At 42.4% G+C, this 13266-nt stretch overlaps 1 protein-coding gene across 1 annotated transcript in view; it reads right to left on the bottom strand.

The window, feature by feature from the left end:
* LOC118771570 (transcriptional activator GLI3-like) overlaps positions 1–12610 on the bottom strand; it is a 70858-nt gene extending 58248 nt beyond the window's left edge. Inside the window, exons 1-2 of the mRNA XM_036519576.1 lie at positions 12334–12610; positions 1045–1218 (exon numbers count right to left, since the gene is read on the bottom strand). Coding sequence (XP_036375469.1) covers positions 1045–1177 — 133 coding nt within the window. The 5' untranslated portion in view covers positions 1178–1218; positions 12334–12610. The remainder of the gene's footprint in view (positions 1–1044; positions 1219–12333) is intronic.
* Between the last annotated feature and the right edge of the window lie 656 nt (positions 12611–13266).

The raw sequence follows: 13266 nt of genomic DNA, 5'->3' as shown, positions 1-13266 counted from the left end.
TGCAGACACACACACACACACACACACACACACACACACACACGCAAGCACACACACACTGCATCTCTCTCTTTTCTATAGTTTTTATAAATATGCACAGCTGCATCTCCAGACACATCCATTTATTCTACTTTTTTTCTTTTTATTTATTGCTGCTGACACAGTTGTTTTTTTAAGTTCTTTTTTTAAAAGCTCTAGTAACTTATGAATTTTCAGAAAGTTTTACTGTAATGTCCTGTCCGAAACATAGTCTCCAGCCAGTTTAGCTTTATCACTCTGTATGTTGTTGTTGTTGTATTTTACAGATAAATTGCATTATTTTCAGATACACTAATGACATGCCAAGATCAGTTGAATAGGATGTTTTCATGTTAATATTTTGGTGAGTGTTAACAGTGGCTTTCACTGAAAAAAGAGGATGCATCATTTATGCAATTCATCAGAAAGCACTAACTCCTGAAACTGAACAGAAAAAGCTAAAAATAGAATTAACCGATTGCCTTTGGTGACAGGATCAGAAATGATCCAACTGAATCTGAAAATCGCACACCTTTTTATAGAGAGTAATATCATGCACACAAAAAAATCAACAGATTTATATGTGCTGTATAAGAGGCGAAGTACAATTCATACGAATAAATTCTCAACGACGGTCTTGCAGTTACAGTTGCTTAGCAAACACTGTTATCCAAAGCAATTTACAGTGCATGTATTTTCACATTATCCACTTATGCATCTGGGTATTTTACTAAGACAATTCAAGTTCTTTGCCCAAGTGTACAGCAGTAGAGCGAGCCTCACCAGGGAACTGCACCAGCCACCTTTGGGTTACAAGTTGTGAATTTATCACACTGCTGCCATTAAAACATATTCATGTGCAACGATGTGTAGACCTGAGTAGATAATCACAAATGTAAACCACTGGCTATAGTTCTCAACATTTACCATGCAGAGCAGTGGTGAGTAGAGGAGAGGGAGTGAAACCATCATGTGACCGTGTCATGTCATCAAGGTAAGACCCTCCGCAGCCAATCCGGCCCTTACCGTTGGACGCCGTGCTGGAGGAGACTGCCTTCTCACTGAGGTCGCTGCGGCCGGAGGAGACCTTGCTTCCCACGATGCTCTCCACCCTCTTCTTCTTCTCGGCGGCGGAAGTGGCCTGTGACCGGGCGTCCATGGTCACTTCACATTCCTCAGCGTCTCATGGAGCCGGGACACCTGCCGGACGGAGGGGGGAATGATGAGCACAGGGGCCTCCCTTATCCTCATTTCACTCTGTTTACTCAACCTTCTGTTCTGACTGTTGTAGCGTATTCAAGAATTGAATGGCAATGCATATCAGACAAAAAGGTAAAGATATATTCAAAAAAATAGAAGAAGCTTAGTGCTTTTAACAAACAAGAACTGAATGAGGAATGTGACCTTTCCACAGAGGTCAGTGAGTGAATGAGTGAGTGAGTGAGTCAGTCAGTCAGTGAATCAGTGAGTGAGTGAGTGAGTGAGAGAGTGAGTGAGTTGAATGAGTAACAGAACCATTTCTAGGGCAGCTTGCTCCAAAATTATAGACTTAGACCAAAATTCAATTCAGTTCAAATTTCACAGCAACTATTTTATTAGATTTTTTTGTTATTCTGGTTTCCCAAATATGCATTACCCTCAAAACTTCTTAGCTTGTTATAATCACATCTCAACTTGTTTCAGAACAGAAAGACATGTCCTGTTTTTCCACACAGATCATGAGATCCTTGTTAACTCAATAGTTTTTCAAGCTACTCTGCAAGCCATACAACATAATTGCTTATCCCTTTTTCTATTGAGGTAAGTTAAACTAAAAAATGTTATGTTCTAATATGGCTAACAACATCTGAATTTCTTCTGGAGACTTATTCACAAAGGTTTAAAAAAAATCAAAATTGGTTTCTGTCTGACACTCAGAAAACTCCATAAAGAAGAAGAGCAACGCCCTTGGAAGCTTTGACAACCCCCCTTCACAAGATTTGTTCCAGTAAAGCTGCCTATAGCACACAAGGAGCAACTGATGTCCATTTTCTTTTGGCCAAGGTTTTGGCTCACCTTACCCAGTTTGGGCCATTTCAAGGACAGTTCCACTGTCTTTGTAGTAACCACTAACATTGGAAGCAGAAACTACAGGATAACTCTCTCTCAACCCACCCCATGGACCCAACTGTTCAGTACTATCAGAAAAAATATCAGTCACATTTGATGCAGAAAACAGTGCATTTCCCCAGTCTGAACAATCGTTAGAAGGAAATCAAGTTCAAGGGACCCAAAGGCTACTTCTCACATGAGATATCTGTCCCTCTTGTGCAGTTTTATATCTGTTACTGGATAGACATAATGTGAGCTGATTTCCACAGTGATGGCCTAGGTAATGTGTATGTTCTACTAATGTTCTTGACAGAAGAATCACCGCATCGTCTCAATGGTTTCCAACCGGATAAAACTGCCTTGAGCCTCTGAAAGCCCATGATTTAAGGGGTGTCTATAAAACCTGCTGGGTTTGGGATTCTCCTGGACCATGATCATTGCACAGACTGTCAGTGTGGGACAGCCTCAGCTCCAGTGACTGAAACCGGACACCCCTCGGTAGGGCTTCCAGCATCTGAACAACTCTATTAAAGCAGTGACAGAGCCAGTGACTGGCTGCCAAACAGGCCCTGCCCAGCTCAGAACCCACACTATGGAAAAACAAGGAAGATTGCATTACCATTCACGCGCTGCCTCCTGCTCTATTCTCTCGCTAACAGGATCGCGTGCAGTAAACCTCCGGGCACACAGCAGTCTGGACAGCGGACGCATGTGGTCTGAGCTTTTTTTTTTTCTCCTTTTCTGTTTCAGAGGAAACCTTGAGGGCAAACTGCGCAACTCAAACTGACAGATTGTTGGAAGATCCTTTACAGACTGCTGAAAGTCTGGGTCTGTTGGTTTCTCTGTATCTGTTGGTTTCTCTGCATCTACTGGTTTCTTTCTACTTGCTGGTTACTCTTTAGTTGCTTGTAGATTTTTTCGATGCACTTCTGAACCCCTTGGCAAAGTTTCCCACACACCTATATTCCACTATCCAGCAAGAGCCAAGCTCATTGGCCCAGGTACACATCTGCCAAGTTTTACACCATCTTTGTTATCAGGCCAGTCAAGAACTAGCCCTGGAACTCTGCCCCATATCCGATCTAATGCTGGCCAGGTTACAAGCAATCCAGGGGTGGAGCTGGCAAAGTTCACGACAAGTCAGCTCCAAAGCCGTCAGGGAGATGGGATGTTACAGGAGGATTTAAGGTTCATTCTGCAAAGTGAAGCTGTCGAAAGATTGGCTATCCAAATCAATCTGTTTTTAACAGGAATTCACACTTGTCCTCTCCATCAGTATAGCAGTGTTACAGTCTCTCACTGGCTTACTTTACTTTCACCACAAAAATGTGGGGGCTGTATACCTACAATTTCTGCACTTAAATAAGGATTAATACAACATATGGCTAACAGTTACAAGTTTTGTGTTAGGTAGAAAAGACGTAATTTTGAGAAGAAATCGTGAGAACTCGAGAAGTAAAATTTTTACCATAATGGAAGACTAAGTGAGCACTGTAAGTTAGGTCTTGCTAGGTTCTGGCACAGATCAGCCTGGTAAAGTTCCATTAGTAGAAAAGAAGTACTCGTGTCAGTCAAACGATGCAGGGCATGTTAACACCAGAAACTTTGGGGGAACTTCCGTCAACACATACCTTTGTCTTGATGCGACTGCAAAATAGAGTCAACATAATGACATTGTTGCAGAAACACTTTGAAAATGTTAGGATTTATCAGGTTGCATGAAATCAGAAACGAGGAGGTAGGCCAAAATTCAGGAGGACTATGCTGTCAGCTCAGCCAATAATTAACCTAAGCCCCTCTTTTATCTTTCATACCCAATCATTCAAAATTCACTCAGCTAAAATATTTAGTCTGCACAAGATTATATACCATAAACCATAAACCATACCATGACATATTTTCACTCACTTTAAAAACACTATATTATCAAATCGCTAACTGATCTGCTTCCCTTGAATTAGACTGATTACAGGGAGACTGTCCAAAATGACCACTGAACTCTACTATGGGAGTGGACTTCAGTCAAACACAGCCTACTTTGTTTTCATATCCCTCCTACAGCCAACCTCATCCATCCACCAGCAACATCTGCAAGCAATCCCTGAGAAAATGCTGTCATTCCACAAGCAATGAAAACAGCGTGAAACAAACAATGTTTTCCCTCTAATCATCTGCACATTAATTACAACTTGACCCCAACTTCTTTTTCTTCTGGAAGATGCTGTCACAACTGGTATTCATTGCAGTTTAACATTGCACCACAACAGCTCTTTGATATGGTGAAAATCAAGCCTGTATGATTCCCTGACCAGAGATACTTTCAGTCCTGGGTTGTGTGTAGGGTCCAACACAGTGGAATGGATGCTAATTGTAGGATGGGCACTACTCCACTGATTTCATCTGTGCAACTTACAAGCACTGGATGACTCGCTGGGTGCCTCAGAGTGGTGAGAGGAGGAAACTTCAGGCAACCTATTGGCCTTTATCCCACACCACTGTGGGATCCTGGTCAATAACACGACCTGTGTCAAACCCCACCCTAGGACTCAGCCTGCTTTCAAAGCAATCATCCCGCCTAATGAACCACCTGGGGCCCCAGAAGATACTAACCCAAGGATCAGAAAAAGAGCCCCAAGGTCTATACTGTTTTCTGCTTTTGTTTTGGCATCATATGTGACATGTTTGACATGATTTAAACATTCTCTTTCTCCTGATCACTTACTAAAACAATGTCCTTCAATCTGCCAGTTGGTTTTTTTTTTCTGTGTTGCATTTTAATCTACCATGATTATTTATCCCTGGACCCTGAGCACCTCACTCTGGCAAGATTCATATTTCATACATTTTTGGCCATTTAGGTTCTGTATAAAATTTGACAAATCTTGAGTGTTATCCAAGCATGCACTGCTGCAATGTCATATAGATCTAATGCTGTAGCTGCAAAGGAGGTCCAGTACATGAATAATACAAAATTTCCAACTACCACAGGTCACAAGCTGAGTTCACAGTATGTGCTTCAGCAAAGTGCCTTTACAAGAAATGGTCTTTTCTCTTTTCAAGCAGAAAACATATTTCTAACATTGTTCTCTGTTCCAAAAATGTCACTTTCAGACAATCAACAAAAAGGTTAAATGACAGCTTTTGTATCTTTTTGTATTTTACCATCATAGCACAGTGATTAATCATGATGTAAAACATACATTTCAGGTGACATATAATGGATGTAATTTTTATCTTAATCACACTAAGAGAGCTGATGTAATTTGAATTAGATGCTTTGCACTGACCTGGGACGGTCACTGCTCTGTCTTGGTGCTAATACGTGAGCTGGCACATCACTGTGCAGCTGTACACCTCTGAACTTGGACAATCAAATCCAGTATTTTGACATCGGGGGACAGTTCCCAGCATGCCCCTCGGGTTCTGTGAGGATCACGTCCAATCCCTCTCTGTGATGACATGGCTTTTCTCCGTCAGCACCGGCCCCGGAAGAAACCCCAACTCTCTGATAAAAGCAGGTCGACCCCCCCCACAGACCCACCACCCCCACACTTTAAAGCTCAGTGCAGAAAGAAAGGCAAAGCATTTCAAAGAGGTTTTGGACGTTTTCTAACCAAAAACACGAAGAGGAGGAAATCCTCCTTTGTCTCTTTCAATGGCAACTACGAGGGCTTCTCTTTAACTGCTTTCAACTGGCTCTAATAAGATTGTGCATGTCCCTGTGCTCCTCGTCTATACAGACTCTCCCTTAAGATGCTTAGGGGAATTGGTGTGGAACCCAAAGTATTTTAGAGCAGAATGAGAACATTTTACATCCCTAGGCAACAAACAGACTCATTGTAATCTTAATACGTACAGAACTATTCCAGCTGGTGCTAGCCAGGTAAACCTCTAGCACCCCAAGTCTTACAGGGCAACTGGTTTGTTACATTTGACTCTTTTGTTCACTTGTTTTCAACTTATAGATCGACTACTTGAAGAAGGGAAAAATGTGACAGCGATTTGCAATTTCAGGGTGCATTAATGAAAAACCCTTTCTCACCTGACAACAATAAGAAACTATGCAGAAACAATTGTGTAGATTGAGAAGAAGTTCAATCAATCTGCCAGGAAAACCACCTCAATTACCTGACACAGGTGGAGCCCTATGTGAACAATCATTACAACAGAGGGATGCACAGAACTATCAACACGTATATTTCCTAAGAAGCCTTACACTCATTAAAAAAGCTCCCTCCACAACATGGAGTTTCGATGAGTCCCATTTGGGATCTCTCTGCCCCTGTACAAAACAGGGTGGAACTGGGCATTAGTGAAGCTGCCCTGGAGAAAGGCATTGCTGTGCTGGAAGGCTAGAGAGGAGAGAGAGGGGTAGAGGGAGAGGGAGGGGGAGGGGGGTGGAATTTTGAGGAATGTCATATAAAAGCACACTAATCATTATAATACTGTACTTCCCGCCCCTGCTGAGCACGCTTACAAGCGCTTCGTGAGCCGAGCTCTGATGAATTGAGTTCACTTGAAGGTGATTGCCTTACTACAGAATCAGTAATAACGACTGATGACTTCTTTAGTCATTGCCCAAAGTACACTGTGTGTATAAATGCACCGCTATTAGTCTGTGTGTGTGCATGTATGTGTGTGTGTGTGTGTACTATATGTAGAAACACCCCAGTCTATAAAGGGAAAGATGGAAAACAAGAAAAAAAGCACATCTCTACAACAATAAAAAGCCAACACCATGGCAAAAGCCCTCTCCATTTCATTCCAGTCTACCTCATACCTTATATAGAGTCTGTCCTCTCATTTATTACACCTGGGGTATCAGCTCCATCGGCTTCTTTTCTTAACCCATTCAACTCTCTCACTCATTTACTCACTCAAACATTCACTCTCTCACTTACTCACATATTCACTCTCTCACATATTCATTCACTCACCCATTCACTCATTTACTCACACATTCACTCACTCACTCTTGGAAGCTCCCACTCCTGCGAGTTCATCAAGGCCGGCAGGGAATGAACACATCGCTCAAAGCATGAACTTTAACACTGCATGAGTAATTTGAAAAGCCAGGGTGCACGTGTCTACAGATTCCTCTTCACAACACTAAGGAACTGCAGCTGGGAGCTTCTGCACTCTCCCAGCATTTAGAACATTTAATAAGGTCATCTCATTCTGTTTACTTAGCATCCTAATTCTGTCTTTTATCTGTCTGGCGTAACTGAGCTGGCGGGAGGGACCGAAGCGCAACACAATAGAATTCACCATTAATTTAAAAAGGGTACAAAGTCATCTTAGCTGAGCTTGACTCTCTAAACATCACTATTAAATAGCTGTTGCAATTGCATCATTATAAGCTCAGCGTAATACGCTATCTGACTGAGCAGGCGGTTTGGAGGAGTGCTTCTGCTGAATCCTGCTAAAATGCTTCGGGGAGGGAGAGGCACAGAATGTGATGCTCCAGGCAAACCAATGCAGAGAAATTACATTTGGCTCAGAAGCGGACCTGAGAGAGAATTTGGGCTTAGCTGAATTCCAGTCCCCTCTTTTTCTAACCCTTCCTCTCTCTTTCTCTCTCTCTCTCTCTCTCTCTCGCTCTCTCTCTCTCTCTCTCTCTCTCAGGCTCTCCCTCTATCATTCCATTTCATTTTCTCCAGCTGTTACAGATGAACACACACGGTGAACTCAGAGAGGCCTGGCCGGGCGACACAGACACGCTGAGCAGGGTACCTGGGGGCTCTGCTTTGGGATCGCTAATGCCCCATCCGTACAATCGCAGGCAATGAGCTGACAAAGGCAAAGTGTGAGTCCCCACACCACACCTCTGAAAAATGGGCCCCTTCAAACTCCCTTTTACTTTGAAAATATTTACAACACATTCCACTATACTCCAAGGCCATAGCCTAAGACTGCCATTTCCCCGCAGAAATAGGAAAAAAAAATTCTGAAAAGTCAACCCTGCTCGCTTACAAATGAGACAGTTTTATACATGAAGTAAAACACCCAAGTCCAAATAAACAACAGAAGGACTTTTGTAAACACAGAACATGCACATTCTGCCTTTATCAAACTTTTAACAAAAATCTTTTTAATCTTTTAAGAATAACACACTTTTCTAAATCAGGTCTATAACACCTTCCTAATAAAAACAAGTTGTTTTGGCTGAGTGACAAATAATCAGAGCAGGCCTGACAAAGAGTCTTTCAAACTGCTGAAGTCTGCCTTCTTTCAGTGAGATGGTCTGGAGTACCCCTTTTCCACTTGTAGAGCAGGAACCAGGCTGACTCATTTGCTAAGCAATTTTGCATGGTTTACATTTACATTTGCATTATTGTCACTAAGTAGACATCTCTTCTCTGAGATCACACATGTGTATCTAGGTTGACCTTTAAGTGCACAGTAATATGTACTACTTAAGGACTCTTATCATTCCAAATATAATGCTAACATATACTACACATATGCAAGCAAAGCTCCGCATGCCCAATTACATAAAACTCTGAAATATACTTCTACACACATAATTGAACATAAGAGAGGCAAAAGACAAAAGTTTACTCCTGCTAATTGTGTCTGTAGTGCTTATGTGTATCTGCTCAGCCTGTAATTGCCACTAGCAGTGCTATACTCACAAGCCGTCGATGGATGGAGTGGGCAGGATCTCTCATTTTTGTGCTGTCATTGGCATTGGCTATGAGCTGCACAGCACAACCAGACAAACACCCAGAGACAGACAACAGCAATACAGAGACCTTTTTGGGTAGGTGGGGGGGGGTATAAAACTTCAGCCTACAGACAACGTACCAGCAGCCCTCATAAGGGACAAACACCAGAACCCTGTGAAGGCAGGTACCTCAATGCTGGTTGTGGTAATGCAATGGAAAACAGTTTTGTTGTATAATGTTGACTAGCTTCTGCTCCATGCTCCAGGTTCCAGCTCATTCCAGCTCTATGGTGGGAAAGGAGTATAAATCTACTGGAGTCTAAAAGAACCACCCCCCCCCCCCCACACACACACACACACACACACACACACACACACACACACTCTTTGAGGAATAGGGATTTGCCTCAAGAACACAGGGGAGTTAATCCAGTCCCTTGCACTCTGTGAGGCATTGTTAAAACACCGTCCCTCTCCTGACCCCCTGCTCCTAAATCAGCTCCCTCTGCATGACAAAAACTGATTGCTCTTCCAGCATCCAGGCTGACAAAGACGACCCCTTTCAGGTCCCGGATGAAATTAGCTCAGGTAAAAGAGTGCCCCTTTTGTTTTCTTAGTTGGGAAACTATTTTGTTACCAGGAATGGGGTGTTTACCATATGGAAGAGCCCCCCTGCTGGCTCCCAAAGAGATGCCCCCCCCCCCTCCCCCCCAAATGTTCTTGACCCCCCTGTGCATCCTAGTCCCCTGAAAAATCCAGCAAAGGTCAAGGTGCGGAAGGGCTTGGTCACAGTAGCCTTTGTTCAGGGATCAGTGCTCACTCATTAGCACACCCTTCAGCCTTCTGTTTTGGAGATGGGAATGCCAACACATACACTCCCTGTTTGTATGGTAACATCCCTTCCTTTCAAAGCTGACATCTTTTTACACCTTTGATAACAAACTCATCTCCTTGCATTTTCTCTTTCTGTGAAAGAGCACCAGTGAGCACAGTTTAAACTGCCGCTCCACCCCCATTAAAATGGGCTACTAACCCAGCCTCTGCCATGCTTGAGTGACACATTTATATGCTTCTAAATCACTGGCACCCTGCTTATACACACTTTCAGACTGAAGTACAGCTCAAAGGGTTGTTGTTTGGAGAGGAACACAGATAGCCACGGCTTAGGTCACAATCTAACCATCAGCTACCATGCCTTAACATTGCTGTTTTGACTGCAATCTGTCTCCCACATAAACTCAGCGGCCCACGCAAGCGTGCACCACCATGCCAAAAGCCAGAGCCCTGGTTTACTGAACTCTGCAACACTCATCCAGAACCTCAGTTAACTGATAGGCATCACTCTCGCTATCTGGCTCATAGCACCAGTGTAGCAGGGCTAGATCTGCAGTGGGTTTCGCCATTCACATAACATTTGCACACAACAACAAGGGATCTGATTCGCTCAGGAGCTAAAGATCAAAGTCTCCATCACGGGGAATGACACACATTCCTGTTTGGACTCTAGGGGGTGATGTCTGTGTAACACCTTCATATGTTGGCTCACCTTACTGAACTCCACATAAAGATGCCGTATGGGTTCGCATGCAAAGATACAGAACAGCAAGGCAAAGTTATCCGCTGTTCCTATATGAAGGCGACTCTAGGAGGGCCAAGTATTCCAAAAGCATTCCATTTTGCTTGCCAGACACTCTTACCCAGAGCAGAGCTTACAATTTATGTGTTATCTGTTTATACAGCTGGATATTTACCAAGGCATTTCAGGTTAAGTATCTTGCCCAAGAGTACAACACAAAGTGGCCCCACTTGGGAATCAAACCTGGAAACCTGTGTTAGTCAGTTGTGAGTTCTTCACCTTACCTCACTACTGCCCTGTTTCTGTGGTTTGCAGTGTACGCACTCCTTTGGACAAAGTGACTGAATCCTTTTGAATACATTGCACCAGCTGAAGGGATATGGTTCAGAATTTTGTTTTAATTTTCTCAGATTAAGTAGTTTTTGCAATGTTACAGTGTTCTCACAGTGGAAGCTGGCAAAGGGAAAACAACATCTTTGTTGTTGCCCAGTCTGCCTGCAATTTTCAAAACATATTACTATGTTTGAACTTGGACATAGCTAAAGCCTTTAAAATGATGACAATAAATTATTCTGTTTGCATTAAATTAAATCTGACGTTAAAATAAACAGCAATGAGTGCTTTCAGATTCAACCCATTTCTTCTTCCAGCTGCACGTAGCGGTTACAATTGTTTCCTAAAAACCAGGGAAGGTTTAGCGGTGCTGTCTTGCGAGAATAATCACCTGAAACCCTGTTCTCGTTTGTAATTACGGTCGAGTGACACTGGAGAGACGAACACAGGTCATTCGAACCCAATCCTGATAAATAAAACGGGGAACAGCCAGTGTAAAGCGCAGAGCAACGTTTTAAACGAGCGTACACACGGCCAGGCAGGTTGACATGTGACTTTGATAGACAAGCTTGTACTCCTTATTAAAATACAGGTAATAACCATACATGTTTATGAGCGTCATGAATCCATCAATAACGTAAATCATAAAAATGTAAAGCCTTCATACTTTTTAGTGAAATGCACACGTGAGCATGTATCATCTTGTATTCTCGCTGAATAGTTTGCCAAAGTTCTTGACAACGTGATAAAATCTTATACGGAATACTGGTGACTTAAATCAAGACTGCATGTCATGTCAGTAAGATGTTTCGTTGCAAGCAATCTTTTCTATTATCATTTTAGCTCTCACTGCGTGATCGCATGAGGACAAGTAGCCAATATTCATTAGAGTAACGCGCTAAACTTTCGTTGATACACCGTTGCAACACGTTGACATCCAATTCTTGACAAGAATATCTTTAACAATCAAGACGCGCCACATGAAAACAAAATCAATGCAATTCAGGAAAAAACTTTTTTTTCTAAATATGGCAGTGTTGACTACACGGCAGCGCTGGTAATCAAACTGCTTATCATTCAGTAAGCATGTGTTTAAAACCTAATGAGAGAACTCAAATTAGAATGAAACACAAACTACCAATTGCATTGCATAAACTCGCATTATTTTTAGTTTGTTAAATACAGTAACAATACAATGTGACAAACTTTTTCAGCCGCGGGCCCACTTCACCGATACGATTAACAGTAAGTCAAAACCACCACATTATTTTCCGAGTCCAGTTACAAAAAACACGCGCCTAAAGGGGGAAAAGTTAGATGGGATCGATCCCACTTTTCTTCAAAACAAAGGACATTTCATTAGGGAATTAAAATGCTAACAACCATGAATATCTGAACCGATTTCATTTACCCGTCCCATTTTAGGGCTACGTTTGGCCACTGTTAACGGTAATAATTACTTTTCATTTTCTTTCTTCTCCCCAGCCGTTACTTTGTGAAAATTTTGAAAACTATAGCCTCTAACGTGAAATATGACACCGCTGAGTGCGCTACAGCCATTCAACTTTTCCTTTTCAAACGTTCAAAGAAAAAGCGAACATGCCATTTAAAATAAATTCACCGTACACTCTTCTGCTCTTGTACTTACAGTACGTACGCGAGGTTTCTTCCTCGTATAATATTTATTTTCACTGTTTGCTCTGCCGCTCTGCAGATGTGCGTCTCTCGCTCCGAGGTTGCCAACCTTGCGCCCTTTCTGAAACCTTCACTTTTAAAATCCTATCCAAAACCGCTCAGCGAGAGAAGTTTGTCTTCTTTCCTTTCCTCCTTTTCTCCTTCCTGCAGTTTCCAACTCATGGGTTGAAACTCTTCACATACCAGCAAAATTTTAAAGGGAAAGTACCGAGGGGGGAAATATAAGTGCATGAAATGTCTCGCGACTAGGGGACTATTACTGTACTTGTTGTGTTTTAAGTAAGGAAGGAGGCAAAAGTGTGGAGCTCCAGCTGGGCTTTCCTTCCCCTGACTCCTCCCTTCGGATCTCTCTTTCTCTCTCTCTCTCTCTCTCTCTCTCTCTCTCTCTCTCTCTCTCTCTCTCTCCCTCTTTTCTTCCCTTTTTCTGGCTTCATCCGGTCGCTCAGCAAGGACTCTGCAGTTTCTGAAGCGGCGTGACCGCTGACCACAGAATGGCCGAATGCACTGCCATGTCTTGCCTGCTCGCCAGAACCGGAGCAGATGGTATCGCCAAAACAAATACTCATACATCAATTACTCGTGTTAACAAAAGCCCCATTGACAAAGCGCAAAAGTTGAACTGGCTGGTTTAATGCTACTACAGGACAAGTTGTTTTACCTCGCCAAACCTTTCTTGTATGTCCAAACAGACACATGATGTCAAAATGTTCCTTGACATAGAAAATAAGTACTATTGATACAGTATAAAATTGCAATTTTTCAAAAACTGATATTTTGAAAGAGAAACAATCTGTTAAATTCTGACTTTTTTTTAAAGTTAACCTGAAGTTTTCACTTATTAATATTAACATTTTAATAAAACACTGCAACTAGCTATGGAAGCAAT

This window comes from Megalops cyprinoides, chromosome 24, assembly GCF_013368585.1.
Source record: "Megalops cyprinoides isolate fMegCyp1 chromosome 24, fMegCyp1.pri, whole genome shotgun sequence".
NCBI classification, from domain to species: Eukaryota; Metazoa; Chordata; class Actinopteri; order Elopiformes; family Megalopidae; genus Megalops; species Megalops cyprinoides.
The sequence above is the reverse complement of the archived record's forward strand: the minus strand, read 5'-3'. Positions and strand labels throughout refer to the sequence as shown.